The sequence below is a fragment of the Papilio polytes genome, unplaced genomic scaffold (genome assembly GCF_000836215.1).
Source record: "Papilio polytes unplaced genomic scaffold, Ppol_1.0 DF824269.1, whole genome shotgun sequence".
NCBI lineage: Eukaryota > Metazoa > Arthropoda > Insecta > Lepidoptera > Papilionidae > Papilio > Papilio polytes.
In genome coordinates this window covers 2,517,241-2,533,003 of record NW_013524935.1, presented here as the reverse complement: position 1 = coordinate 2,533,003, position 15,763 = coordinate 2,517,241, and the positions used below count along the sequence as shown (strand labels likewise).

General features: G+C 35.1%; 1 protein-coding gene across 2 annotated transcripts in view; it reads left to right on the top strand.

The window, feature by feature from the left end:
* The window catches only part of LOC106107408 (unconventional myosin-XVIIIa), a 135,769-nt gene that overhangs the window by 58,924 nt on the left and 61,082 nt on the right, over positions 1-15,763 (top strand). For both annotated transcript variants that reach the window (XM_013288256.1, XM_013288266.1), the window contains 17 exons: positions 2,869-3,051; positions 3,708-3,887; positions 4,195-4,319; positions 6,211-6,348; positions 6,457-6,600; positions 7,071-7,300; positions 7,657-7,813; positions 8,151-8,261; positions 8,720-8,849; positions 9,567-9,663; positions 10,034-10,157; positions 10,519-10,666; positions 10,977-11,077; positions 11,397-11,521; positions 12,060-12,235; positions 12,586-12,671; positions 12,825-12,966. In XM_013288256.1, the coding sequence (XP_013143710.1) occupies positions 2,869-3,051; positions 3,708-3,887; positions 4,195-4,319; positions 6,211-6,348; positions 6,457-6,600; positions 7,071-7,300; positions 7,657-7,813; positions 8,151-8,261; positions 8,720-8,849; positions 9,567-9,663; positions 10,034-10,157; positions 10,519-10,666; positions 10,977-11,077; positions 11,397-11,521; positions 12,060-12,235; positions 12,586-12,671; positions 12,825-12,966 (2,397 nt within the window). The remainder of the gene's footprint in view (positions 1-2,868; positions 3,052-3,707; positions 3,888-4,194; positions 4,320-6,210; positions 6,349-6,456; positions 6,601-7,070; positions 7,301-7,656; positions 7,814-8,150; positions 8,262-8,719; positions 8,850-9,566; positions 9,664-10,033; positions 10,158-10,518; positions 10,667-10,976; positions 11,078-11,396; positions 11,522-12,059; positions 12,236-12,585; positions 12,672-12,824; positions 12,967-15,763) is intronic.

The window sequence follows — 15,763 nt, the reverse complement described above, 5'->3', positions numbered from 1 at the left end:
GTTATGTGGAACCATAACTAATGTGCTTAGTAGGTCACTACGACCGCTCGTGTCTTCGAGACACCTGCTAACTAATAAAATGAAGCCGTAAATATCTGTCCATGTGTACTATAACGGTTTAAAGGTTTGGCCATATAAAGGTTATAGTAAGAATTGCCTATCCCGCTTCTCTTGCGTTATGGTAATTTTCATTAAATGATGTAGGATTCAAAACTACTTTAAAAATCTAAGCAGTTCATTGCTTCGAATTTCTTTAAATTGTAAAAGCACTGTAAAAAATTCTATCGTCCCTCACATACTCTTTAAAAAAATAGAGATAAAATGTATTCAGTACGCAATTTCACTACGAAATTTATCAAAATTTAAACCCGGCGAATTCAAGTTCATTGAACTTCCATTGTACCATTATGCAACTGATGTTTTTCGAGTGGTTTATCGCGCATCGCTCTGCGCACTCATATTACGCACAAGTGTGTTCGTGCCTTAATCGATCTTGGTTCGGCAATTGGACCGCGTGGATGTTTCCGGGGGCTAAATATAATTTTAAGTCTTACTTGTAATTTATAAATGCATTCAATTTAATCATAAAATTGCTTTCAGTTTAAGAATAGAGAATGATGAAATATTTATAACTTTGTTTTAGTTTATAAGATTTCTTATTTTCTATTACCTTTACGTACAATGTATGTATCGAAATAAAAAGTTTGTACTTTAAATTCGGGTTACAGTAGTGAAGTTCGGACAGATAAAGCACTATATTAGTTTGCTATTTATGTGCTGTTCCCTGCAGTGTAGCTGCAACACTGCAATGCAGTAATTTTGTTGTAAACTTGTTACAGTTAATTTTACGATTGACAATAGCAATTTTACTATTATTAAATTATATCTTGAATGTTGTGCTAAGAAATTATATATTGCGTAGATAATACGTTGATAATAGTACGATTTTGCGAATAATGAAACTGTCCCGGTAAAACCTTTAGGTCAATATTGTGAAAATTCTCATGAGCTGAGTTAAGTGGAGTTTTATTATAACACTAGCTGTTCCTGTGCGATTTCATCCGCATGAAATTATAAAAACTTTATTTTATTGTCTACATTTGTCACATTCTCAATTGTAAATGTCAAAATACTAATTACCTTACTATGGCAATTTCGCTTCTTTGATGTTGGCAGCAACTTATATCTTTCCCACATTAGTGATTTTATCCAAAATATTTACCCCGTAAGTTAAATGGCGTGAAAATACATAGCCTAAAGCGTGACGTTAGTGTAAGGCTTTTTATTAAAAAAAGAATTATCCAAAAATATGCTGTAATTGCTAACATCTTAGGCAACAAAGAACTGTATGTTTACGCTTTATTATACCAGTATAGAAAAGCCCATTTATTAATTTACTACTTAGTTTAGTCTTCTTCATTGATTTTTTCTCTGAATAAAATTGATCATAAAATAGAATTGATTTGAAAGAATAATAATTTCGACCTTTTGTGTCCCCTCCCACTTATAATTTAAATTACATTTACATGCAAAGGTTTTGTGTGTAATATTTTAATAATTGAATATCTTACATAGCACGTAGGTTGTTTTAATGAGGAAAACAATTTTAAGGTAACTTCCTATATTAGTACATATTTGAATGTGGGAAGAGTAATCGAATGAGGCCTGTAATGAATGCAAGAGAAATATAAAATACAAGTCTGTAAATAGGAGTTATTTGTCTCTCAAGATCTTGATAAATGTCTATTTATTTTCTTCTTCATCAATTCCTTTAAATTGCGTTAACATTGTTTTACAATTCGTTGCGGAGTCAAATGATGGTTGTGTGTATGAGTCACGCGTTGCATTTTGCAGGTGATCGTTCAGTAATTGCTAACGATCTATTGATATGTACCAGTAAACGCGCCGCGCAAACTAAACTATCATTATATTAACATTGTGCTCGTTTCTGTGACTTCAAGGTGCTATAATGTATGCAGTATTCATTTGTATTCGCATAGATCGCATCCGACTATTGCATGTTAAGTTGTATGTCATGTCGCTATAATTGAAGTGATAATGAAACAGCCTGTCGGGCGACCATCAGTCTACGATGAATAGAAATTACTGGTTTAAACAAATTAATTAAGAACGCCTTAGTTGAGGCGAGATGGTCCCCCGAAGGGTTTGAAGCTAGTCGGTGTCGTCACCGGAAACACGTCAGTAAAGCCATTCTTAATTAGTTCATGAGCAAGGTTAAACAATACAAGTAACATCTATGCCGTTGCATTGTTGTATACTAGAAGAAAATTAAAACATGCCTAAAAATTTTGTAAGTTACACAAAAACATCATATCTTGCATATACAAAACTGTCTTATTATTAAATAGTTCTTAATATTTAGTACAATATCTGGATGAATAGCATGAAATTATTTTGTTGGATAGTGGTGAACAATTAAAAATAGGTCAAGTTCGATACGAAGTTATGTCGAAAGTAACGCAAATGAACCACCGGTTGCCGCTAATGCGTTGGTAATGAAGCATATTATCACTGCATGCACGCACGAACGCATAGAAAGTCTAGTCGTCAAGCATCATTTCGTTCATTTTCATCGAAAGTCATTTCTATTCTATTGTTTAATACTCTGCACAATCCGTATTGGCATAAAGTTCGTCATAGACGGGATCAGTCATAAATAGATGTATTCATTGCTCAGAAATGACAGCTTTTGCATCTACCTACAAAATAACATAAGTACAAAATACCATTTCTTGTATCCTGTTTATGCGCCTGTTAGTGGAAGGAGTTCTTACTACGATAAGTATTTCTGAGCTCTCGATGTTTCGGTGCACTTAAGTTGAGATTCTAGCGTTTGTATGTTTTCAGGCAAAGTCGGAAGAGCAGTTGGCGTGCGAGAAAGAATGGCTGGCGGCGGGTCACATGTGGCTGGCGCATCGTGGCGGGTTCACAGCCGTGGTGAGAGAAGGCGACGGCGACGCTGGCCGCGCCAAGGTCCGCGTGCTACATACTGGAGAGACCCTCATGGTTGATGAAGATGACCTAGAGAAGGTTAGTTATCGTATCAATCATTATATTAAAAGAGCAACCGCACTGAAAATGTATAGAAGTTATAAAAGCGACTGGTTGTGATTCTTTGCAGCATTTTTGAGGACTATTAAAGTAGTCAGATGTTGTAACGCAGATTGTGAAGGCTTATGATTAAAAGTAATAGTTATATTTATTATTTTAAACTATGACCTAGTGATGAAACCTGTATCTATAAATCTGATTACGAAAAATTGGGATCGATAGATGCTCTTTACGTAATAATTTCTTGTAATTTCGTCCAACTCGACCGGTTAGTAAGTCAAATTTACTTACAAATTATGTTTCTTCGGCCATGTTGCTACATTTTCCCTATCTGCTACATTAGTCGGTCGAAGATAAATTTTAATATGAGAAACACCGCTTGTAATGTTGTACCAATCGATTCGTTTATTTCTAACAGAGTTTTTATCTTTTAATGCATATCGGAACCGCATTTTATAGGTTCCGAGGTCAAGATTAGGGGAACTAGATGAAACAATCTTTAACGCCATTTGCTTTCGTTCCATATTTAAAATAATTTCGACTATTTTAAGCACCTCCACTACAAAGAAGTAAAATTATATTATTGTTATCTATATATGAATCAAAGTCTAATACATTCATGCGTACTATTTCAGGCGAACCCACCTCAGTTGGAGCGCTGCGAAGACATAGCGTCGCTGCGCTGCCTGAACGAGTGCGGCGCGTTGCACGTGCTGCGCTCGCGATATGCTGCGGGCCTGCCGCACGCGCGCGCTGGTCATGCGCTCCTGGTACTCGGACCACCGAGACGGACCGCACCGATTTACACGGAAAAGGTATTCCAGGATTTAATTTACGATATTTGTAGATTTGTACCTACCCTGTAAGGTTGCCTGCGTGGGGCAGTTGATTTTTATACGAACAAGATGTGTTAATTTATTTAATAATACCTTAATATATCAAATATTCTATGACGATTAACTTGATCTAATTAAATCGTTGGTTTTTGAAAACTTTTGTACTAGTTTGTTTAGGATAAGAAAAAAGTCAGTCTATTTAACGTACCAGAACTGCAAATGCGAAAAACACGACTTATATTAACACATTTTTATAATATTTCATTTTTTTGGTTGTTATTCCTAGGTGGCAGCCATGTTCCGCGGATGCCGTGCGGATGATATGCCTCCTCATGTGTTCGCCGCGGCTCAGTCAGCACACAGATGTATGCTCGCTTCTAGACGAGACCGCGCTATCGTATTTTTAGGAAGGTAAGCCTTAATAGAGTAATAAAGTAATAGAGTTGACATTAATCAATGTTAACTGTAGTTACCTCGAAATAAAGTATTGAGTTTGGCTACCTTGTTCATCGTAAGCCTTTTTCGGCCCTCTACTGGATCTAGGCTTCTCCAAAGTCTTCCACAGTATGCAATCCTCCAACATTTTTACCACATTTAGTGTGAAGTTGTATCTAAAGGTAATCATTTGTCTTTTTTGTGTTCGTAATTTCAAAGACTTTGAATGTCACCTAAATTGATAACGATGTCCTTTACTTTATTATCTTACAACCATTTTGTTCGTTTACTTCTTTATTTTCAGGCATACGATAAGACTAAAGAATATTAATTTGTTAACCATGACATTTTAGTATAGTTATATCGAAGCATGGAATACTATAAAATACACATTCCAATGTTCTAAAGGACAGTTAAGGTTTCTTATTTTACTTTGATACGAATTAAAATTGGTATATTCCGGCAAATTGACGTTTGAAATAAATGTTACAAAGGAACTGCTTGCCTTTGATGTTTAACGATGACGATAAACTCAAATCAAAATGTGGTATTTTTAGGCATACACTATATCATTCCTTCTAAGAGAATCATCTTCATACTTCGTACTAATATTATAAATGCAAAAGTTTAGATGGATGGATGTTTGTTAGACTTTATAGACTAAACGGATGAACGGATTTCAATTAAATTTGGTATAGATGTAGAGGATAGTCTGAACACATAGGTTACTTTTGTTTTTTTAACTTCACGCGGACGGAGTCGCGGTCCAAAGCTAGTATTATTATAAACCATGTATTATGGTTTATAATAATACTAGTTTACAACAAATGTATTATGTCGGTAGCATAATTATGTTTTATAATAAAGCACAGTTAATAACTTTTTTGTATAACAAGTTAATATATTCATTATATTTCTTGTTTATTACGTGGTTGTATAAGTTCAAGGTTTCCACAGCTCTATTGTCTATTGTAATTCAACATTCATTATGCAAAACCAGTTCTGATGGATGACATTATTTAAGAAAGTAATTTAAGATTCAACGTTAAAAAAAACACAGATATTTAACTAAATTCAGCAAACTATTGAGATCGTGATATAATACTTAATTAATTGTATAAATGCGAAAGTTTGGATGGATGTTTAAGTATGTTTTAAGTCTGGCATTGATGTAGAACATAGTCTGGAAGAACATATAAGCTACCTATTTTTTTTTATTTCCTTGCGGACGGCGTCGCGGGCAAAAGTTAGTAAATTACTTTTTTTATATTTTTAATTAAAAAAATATATATTTTCCATTGTAACATTTGAGTATAACTATTTTCTAAATACTAAATTTAGTAAAGCGCTGTGGATGATATGTAAATAAAGCGTACATCATTACTTATACATAAGTAGTGAAATATAGTATGTCCTATGACGTCAACTAACCTCGACTGAAAACTGGAACAAGAAGAAATGACGTTTCATTTGTTTTAAATGTATACAATACTCAGGCAAACAATACTACAAGTATTGTTGGAGTACAATACTGGAATATTATGTCTATTGTGAGCCATTTACGAGTTTTATAATGGTAAATTGTGAAAACAAGAATTTTAATCTATTGAAATTTAAACAGAGAAATCATGTGATTTAAGTTTATCATTTAAAAAATATACGACACAGTTTACGCAATCCGTGCTTCGAATCCCAAGTTAGATCTAAATAACATTTGCTCTTACTCAATAAAAAAACTGCACACTTATGTACTAGTTTATCTAGTTTTAAACCCTTAGATCTCTGAATGTTGCTTAGTCTATGGCGATGATATCTATTTTAGACTAATTGTGTTGAGATCAAAGACTTTTCAGTGTTATGTTTTCAGGTCCGGTTCGGGTAAGACATCAGCTATGCGCCACTGCGTATGGTACCTTGCGAGTGCGTACCCTGCGCAAGGCACGAAACTCACTCCCGAACGATTGAATGCGGCCTTCGATGTTCTTCACGCGTTCGGATCTAGTCGGTAAGTTTATTTGCAAATTGAGCTCTCTGGTGAGGGTCGAATAACGTAAAAGAGCGTTGGTCGCTCAGGAATTAGGTATTTGACTTTATACCCCATGTATTTTTACAGAACAAGTTCAAATCCTCACGCGTCACGCTTCGTATCGCTGACGTCATTGGATTTCGACGGCGGCGGTGCGCTCGTCTCCGCATCTGTGCAGACTTTGCTTCCAGATTTTAGACCTGGACAGTCGCCTCTAAGAGCTTTACACACGTAAGTCTTGATAAAACTTACCTTGTTTAAGCATGGCAGCAGCCATTAGTAAGGGTAACTTAACATGAGGAAAGAATACGAATGGAATAACACCTCACATGTCAATTGATACATACACTCATAAACCTTTCCGAATTAGTCCGGTAATAAGTATAATTTTTACCTTGGAATATAATTTGTCATCTGTACAGTCTGGGAAACTTGCAGTGTTCTAACTAAAAAGCGGTACAGTCGTTTGAACATTTTAAAACGAGACACGCAGCTCAAATCAATATAACGCACTTACGAAAAAAAGTTAGGTTAGGGCTAATTTCTTTTTATTATTAACCCTTCGTTTACACCACTCATTGCTACCTAATTAGTTATTTTTAGGAAGAGGCGGAGTTTGTATTGTAATGAACAAGAATTTTTTTCCTAAAGAGGAACACCGCGTATTTCCGCGACTGTACCTTTCAATTATTTCATTCCAGATTATTCCACGGCAGCGACGGTCGTCTTCGTCGTGAGTTGCTGCTCGACCAAGCGCCGGTTAATGCTCCCAATCCCTTCCTCACTAGCACTGATAAGGCAGAAGCACCCGCGGAATTTTCAGCCCTTAAAGAAGCTCTCCACGCTCTCTCTGTTACTGAACCTGAACAAGCTGTTGTGTGGAAGATTCTCGCTGCTATATGCCATTTAGGATGGTGTGGGGTTACAAAAGGTATGAATTAAAACTTTTGCTCTTTATTTGTGGACTTTACACTTACATTTTTTTATTAAAGAACGATATATTTGTATTAGATTGTGAAGATTGAAGTCAATACTGTATCTCAAACTATCATAGTTTATCTGTCGTAGTTTTAATTAGTATTTTAAATCGATTTGGTTCGAATTTATCCGATTTAGCAATATTTTTAGATCTTTGTCGTTGAGTTTTATACAATATTATTAATTAAAAAAGATCAGATGAATCACAAAGGTCGCATTTAACCTTTATAAAATTTGTATAGAATTTGTTATTGTCTGGAGAAATAATTTATTACACTTGTGATGAATAACTCATGGTGATGTCCTCAGCGAATGCGGGCTCAGGTCTGAAGTACCAGTTCGGCAGCAGCGGGTGCGCGAGCCGCGCGGCGCGGCTGCTGGGCGTGGCCGTGGAGGAGCTGTCGCGTGCCGTGTTCGCGCCGCCCGCGCCCGCGCCCGCCTCGCCGCAGTCCGCCACCGCCCTCAGGTATTACTTGTTCCTATAAAAACTCTTCGCTAAAACAAATTACATTAAAACTATATCGGGAAAAATACTTTCTCATATATATGGCAACTTGATTATGCATGTATGTAATTATTAATGCAAGGAAGAAATCTATGTAAAATTAAGTAATTATGTTGATAAGTCATATTTAAGTAAATAGATAAAAAAATAACCAAAAAAAAAGAAAAACTTGAAACTTTGACATTGCAGTTATACGTCTTCTTTCCTAGATATCCTTTTCTTTGTATAACATTAGGGATTTATTTATGTGTATTTCAGGAAATTCTAAATGTTTCTTAGATCATGTGCCATTTTCCAGAACGCCCTCTCCATCGAGTGATAGAGAAGTGCCCGGCTCCGAGGCATTGGATGCCTTCGTCACTGGACTGTACAATGAGACGTTCAACGTCGTTGCTGCTCTTGTTAACAGGTTTGGCATTATCTATACTTGTATTATAAAGGGGAAAGATTAGTATTTTTGGATTTTTTGACGGCTGATACTGTGCCGACCATCCGTAAAGGATAAGGGCAAGTGGATGATGGATTTTTGTATGTATTGAAATAACTCAAAAACTACTAAGCCGATTCCAAAATTCTTTTACTATTAAAAAGGTACTCTATCGCTAAATAAGCTTTGTTTTTTTCTATTTCTCAATTTCACGTAGACGAAGTGGTGAGCTACAGCTAGTCCATTATAGTTATTTCAGTGCCTATATTTTTTCCATACTACCAGGAGAATAAAATTAAAAATATGTCAGTAATGTACCTTATAGCCTAAATGCTGTAATTATTTATGTTATAATTGAGTAATTGCTAGACGAAGTTGTTAAGTGGTCTTCTAGTGAGACTTTTGCAGTAGATATCTAATAGTTAATGTTAATATTATAGGAGTTTATCGACATCTGCGAGGACGTCGGCGTCCATCTTGCTGCTGGACACGCCCGGCGCAGACAACCCGATGTGCGCCGGACAACAGAACGGAGCGCCGCTCTCCAAACTGCTCTCTAATTATTTACAGGTTAATACTATATCTCGTTTTAATTGGACATAATAAGAATCATAACAAAACCGTCGTAAGACCTGTCATGGTGTATGGATCTGAATGTTGGGCAGTAAAAGGGACGGATGAAAGGAGAATACATGTGGCGGAAATGCGAATGTTAAGATGGATTTGTGGGGTAACACGATTGGATAAGATACGAAATGAGTATATTAGAGGAAGTTTGAGAGTAGCCCCAGTGGTTGAGAAAATGAGGAGTAAAAGGTTAGAGTGGTATAGGCATGTTATGAGAAGGGATGAATCGCATGTAACAAGAAGGATGTTAGTTATGAATGTGGAGGGGTACATCGGTAGAGGTAGACTTAGAAAGAGATGGATGGATTGCGTGAAAGGTGACATGATCAAGAAGGTAGTGATGACTGAGATGACGGATGATAGAGGGCTTTGGAGGACGAAAACCCGGTGCGCCGACTCTACGGGAGTAGGATAAGGCAGGGGAGATGATGATAATAAGAATCATAACTACACTACTATACATACTAATATTATAAACAGCAAAGATTTGTATTATATATTTTTGTATGTATTGAAATAACTCGATAACTACTGGGCCGATTTTAAAAATTCTTACCCCATAAGCTATATTATCACTAAGTAACATAGGTTTTTGCTATTTTTTTTTTTGATTCTACAGCTAGTAAATAAAATGAAAGTAAAAATATGTAATTTTTCCAGGAACGTTTACAAGCAGTATTCCACGACGCCATGCTGGTCGCGCCGAGGGAGAGGTACGCGCAGGAAGGCATAGCTCTCGACGACGGCACTGAAGAAGGTATACACAAATAAAATAAATACAGAGCAATTTATTGAAAAAAAAAACATCGCCAGAGTTTCTAGAACCACTTAACAATATGTCAAAAAAACTATTGTTTGTATAAATTTAATAGGCTTAAATTCTGAGCCGATTCAAAAAATTCTTTCATTGTTGGGAAACTACCCAATCCCCAGGTGACATAGATTACTTACTAGATATTTTTATTTCTTCGCTGGCAAAGTCGCGAGTAAAAGTAAGGTTTAAAAAAAAATAAGCCGATACCGATTTCCAACGCTATCAAATCAAAAGATCAAGTTTTTTACTCCAAATAAAAAACTAATATGAGATATGGCAAATTGAAGTAAATTAAATCGTGATTTTGTTTTAGATTGGCTCTCGGAGACAGTGAATCCTGGACCGATGGTGGAGTTACTGGACAAATCTCCACAGAACTCTATTGTACGCAGTTCACAAGCTGATTTGAGAGATTGCGATCGACGGGGATTGTTATGGTAAGGTTAAATTAAATTAGTATACTTATTTATTTACATACAGAAATATGCATTATTAATCTATACTTATCTTATTATAATAAAGCATAAACACACACTTCTTTGTTGCCTAAGATGTCAGAAAATTACAACATATTTATGAATAATTCTTTTTTTAATAAAAACCTCTACACTTAGCTACAATGAGCTAGTATTAGGCTAATCCTCCAACACAGTTCTGATTTACATCTTAACAGTATTGATTTAGTAAATTTAAGATGGTAAACAAAGTTTTAGTGAAGTGAAAATTATTAATTCCGTTTTTTTGTTGTTTAAAATTGATTTTTAATGCTAGGAAAGATAAATATAGATATTTTTTCAGGCTTTTAGACGAGGAATCGATGTATCCCGGTTCGTCTGATGACTCTTTTCTAGAGCGTGCGCTGACGCACTACGGCGCGCCGCACCACACACACTACCTTATCAAGAAAGCCCCGCATGCTAGACAGTTTCTGTTGCAACATTTACAGGTAAAAACATCATATATGTCTCTTATACTCACACATGCTTATTTATAATAAAAAATAACTCATCCCGTAACCTTGAAGGGTAGGCAGACTACAACCCTCCCTTTGTGCGGTTCTAACACATCAGTATCGGTTTTTCTACATATGTTTTTCGATTTTTATTGATAATTTAGGAAGTCGAATTTCTTTTTTTGTGTCGAGAATTCTTTCCACAAGTGTCAGATTTTTGTGTCAGTAAAATTGTGCAATAATGTTCCTTCCTTGAAAATAATTTACCTTTTTTGTATTTTGAATGAAATTGTTTTATTTCTAGGGCACTAACCCCGTGCTGTATGACGTGACGGGATGGGTGAAAGCGAGCCGAGAGAACCCAGTCACGAAGAAAGCGCATACCCTCCTACAGGAAAGTCAAAAGTATGTATAAATATTAAATACCAATTTTTTACAAATTAAAACGAAAGTTTTATTTATTTTATAAGTATTACAGTCAACAATAGAAGTTCTATTTCGACAAATTTCATTTACTACTAAATCCTACTAATTTTAAAATCTGAATGTTTAGATGGATGGATGTTTATTAGAATGTGTAGCCTAAACTAAACGGATCTAGATAACATTTGTCATAGATATAGAGGATAGTCTGGAATAGGCTACTTAGTCTTTTTCCTCAATTCCATGTGGACGGAGTCGTGTGTGAAAGCTGGTTAACACCATATATATGTATAACTTCCAGTGAGGATATAGGGCGGTTGTCGTCGTGGTCGCGCGGCGCGTGCGGCGTGGGGGCGTGGTCCGCGGCCGTGGGGGACGCCTCCACGCTGCGCCGCGCCTCCTCCATACGACGCACGCTCACTTCTGGTAATTATGTGGAAATTATCAATTTAACATACTAATTTACACTTTAGATGTAGTTAACCATTAGGTAATTTAAAAATACTGCATAGGAAAGCTAAAAAAAAATCACACTTTAATGTCAGCAATAATAATTGTCGGACATGCTGCAATATTCTACTGTTTTAGAATCAAATATGTTATTCAAACTAACTGTTGTCGTGCGTCTTCTCATATTGTTATGAAAGATTTTATTATTTAAATTCTGTATCACTTTCATTTACAAATGTCAGAATGCTTAAATGACAATGAAGCCCTTTGATATTGGTTAACAATTATCGTTACCATAGCAATCTTCCTTATTTTCTACTATTGGTCTGTAGTTTTTTCACTGTCACTTAGATAGTGTAAAAATATATAGCCTAAAGTGTGTCGTAAGTGTAAAGCTTTCTGTTAAAAACTAAAAATCTTTAAAAATACGATGTTATTGCTGACATCGTACAAAACTGTATTTTTACGTTTTGTTGTATTAGAATAGATAATAATTATTGCTTGTCTGTAATAGGTACAGCTGGTATGAAGCGTCGCTCTACAGCGCTACAAGCGAAGTTTGTAGCGGACGGAGTAGTGGACACGCTGCGGCGCTGCGGCGCGGGCGGCGTGCAGTTCGTGTGCTGTTTGCTCACAAACCAGCCCACTGACACCAACGATGACGTCAATGTGCCTTTACTACGCTCACAGGTAAATACCAGTCACCGACACCTCGGTTACAAGTGAAACTAAGTTATCATAGCTCGCTTGCTCTTATCTTATGCCATTTTGGATGTTTTAGGTTTGTCATTTTTGTGACTGAACGAACCTATCAGCAGCATCTCTGACAGGTCTAGAATTTCTCGTTTGACTATAAAATTAATTGTTTTCATTAGTCTGACGAAAGATGGCGCTGTAGTTAATGAGCAATAATATTTTGATCGGATAATTTTTTCACCAATTAATAGATACTTTCTTACCAAGTAATATAAGCTATTTTTTTCCGGCGCAGACAAAGTCGCGAGCAACAGATAGTTCTGAACTAACTCACTCTTTTATAGTTCCGTGGCTTTCAACTGCTTGACGCGGCCAGACTCTACAAACAAGGATTCCCTGAACACATGCCGTTGTCAGAATTCGCAAGGCGGTGAGTTTACCGTCTTACTACTTTAGTTAAAACATCTTTAATTTAAATAATCGTGATATATATTTTATTTATTGAAAAGCTTGTGTTAGACAACGTAATCGGATCTTCGATGTCTCTTAGACCATTGGTGATTAAACTGATATCTTTTCAAAGGTATCGTCTCCTGGCCACATCGGAGAGTGAAACCCAAGAGAACGGTCAGCAGAGCGCGGCGCTGTCGGACAGGCAGATTGTCGATGACATGCTGCTCGCGCTCGACCTCGACGTCACCAGCTACCGCCTCGGACTGACACAGGTAAGTCACTTTGACAGCTGACAGCTACACAAGATGGCCGCCGACACAGGTAAGTGATATTGTACCACTTTAGAAATGTACCAACATAGTTTAGTTAAGATGTTTATTTTAATTGTCAGTAATAATGTGTTTTTTACAATTTTACTGCAATAATTGAAACTTACGTGTAATTTGACTATTGTAAATTTCTTCACATAAGTATTTTCCAAAATATGATTTTGATATGATACGCTTTCTTTCGTCAAGCAAAGTCTATAAGCTCCTCAGAATTAATAATTAAACGCTAACGTATAAATATAAATGGGAAATAAACATGCAAATTTCACTTTCCTTTAGATAAATTTCTGTACCGACAAGTATTAAATACGTGTTTCTTGGTCAACTCATAATCGTAGAAATACATTCCTCGTATTAGAACAATCTTTTTGTCTCTGTATTATCAAAGGGAATTTAAAAGACAACAATATGTTTTATACAAGTCTTTTGACAGTGGAAACCCACAGTTATAGATGACAAAATGTTTGTGCATCGTCATATGCGTGCACATAATGTAATTTTAAATGTTACCGGTTACGCAATCTCCTATAACTTGTCTTATTACTATGCCTATGGAATGAAAGTAGGCTAAACATAATAGTATGATTATAGGAAATTGTGAGAAAAGTACTCTGTATGTCTCAGATTTAATATTTACCTGATATTAAGGTAATGAGGATAATTGCAACTTTAGACATGACAAGCTTGTTTAGCCCTTTCTATATGTATTAGATAGTTTTTATCTTTACAAATAAAAAAAATGGGCTGCACTGACAATTTTATATCAAGGCTTCCTACGCCTTAAAAATGTATTCCAAAATAGTTTTTTCGACTAGGCTAAACTAGAATAATGTAACCAACCGTTCAGTTTGTCTATTATGATATTTCGGTTCTTAAATAACCTATTCCTGATAAACATTTTATTAAAGGCCTGTCCCACCATTGGCTGATAAAGACTCAGATAGCTTGAAAATGACGCCACTGTCAAATAAGTTAACAAAATCCGATATTTCCATCACATATACACGTTGGATTATTATCAGACGATTTACAATTTGGTGGGACAGGTCCTAAGGAATTTTGGTTTTACTCAAGGAAAGTTTTCAACTTTTATACGATAACCTCATGTACTTAATACTTTAATGATTTATAGTCGTAATAAATGATGAATTTCATTCATTCGTAAACGGTGATTTGGAATTTTAACCATCGACTGACCCACAAATACAAAACTAGTCGCCACCGTATAGAGGTCGAATTTGCATACGACCATTATAACCGATTAAAAACAAAAGAAAGTTGTGCAGATAGTTTTAAATAACAATTGTATAGTTGTTATTTTTTATGAGTAAACATTTAGCAGTCACATACATTATCTCAGTACATTTTTCTAATATCTAAAAAATGCAAATAACAATTTGTCTATGCTAATGTTTAGCTTTCATCTCATAATTTAGAGATACGAAAAGCTCTTGGAATATTCTAAAGTTAAGCTTCAACAGGTTTATTTTAACCTTTCAAACTTACAACCTTTTAATCTTTATTGAACCTTGTAATACCTTAAGGCTATACACAATCAATATTATGATAAAAATTCTTTTAACTTTCAAATTTAATAGTCAGACTAAACGAAAATGTTGCGTTTCAGACAAGTATATTTTTGTTATGTTAAAAAAAATAAACAAGTGCAAATGAAAGTTTTCGATCAATCAATATTTAAATTCGCACAATCATTACATGAATGTTACCGACAAATTAGTTCTTAAAAATAACTGACAATCTATACTTCTATACTAATATAATAAAGCGTAAACACACACTTCTTTGTTGCCTAAGATGACAGCAATCACAGTTTTTCGAATAACACTTTTTTCTTAATAAAACGCCCTACACTTACGTCACGCTTTAGGCTATAAATTTTCACGCCGTTAAACTTATGGGTAAATATTTTGGATAAAAACCCTAATGTGGGAAAGAGACCATAAGTTGTTGGCAACATCAAGGAAGCAAGGTTACTATCGTTTGACATCATGTCATGTCATTTTGACATTTGCAATTGATAATTTGACAAATGTGAACAATAAAATGTTTTTTTTTTTATAATTTTATGCGGATGAAGTCGCATGGGAACAGCTAGATTATTTATAATTTTGTGTATCTCAAGTCGAAAGCCGTGTTAAGTAACTCCGTGCTTGTATTTAGCGTATGTGTAAATTTTATTATCGCTTGCGTTATTCACAGCCCTTTATTATGTATCTTAACACACACTTTCTAACCAATTAAAGTTATATTTCACAAAAGGGATTTAAAAAAAAATCCAAACAAAGCATAAAAAAGTCAAAGGTGAAATAACCGAACTTTTTACAACTTCTTTCTTTTTAACAATCCCGACATTCTATATTACCAGTTGTAAAAAAGGTGCTAATTTTTATAATTATTGCGGTCAATGAAGAACTCAAATGCGTTCTATTCTGTTACAATGTAAATAAAGCGAGTCTCGCAGTGAAAGTGTCTTACGTAACAATTATTATCTACAGATATACTCATCTATCGTTTCTTGATACTCGAGGAAAGGAATAATTTTATGCAATTTTTAAACTAAAAAACTAGCTTGTCGTATTTATTCATCTATAGAAATATCCATGTTGTTCATCATCGTGCTATATTTTAACGGATTGTAATCATTTAGATATAAAGATAATGTCAAATAACAGCACTTTTCATAGTACATAGTGCATAATGAAAACTTAAATTAGATTAA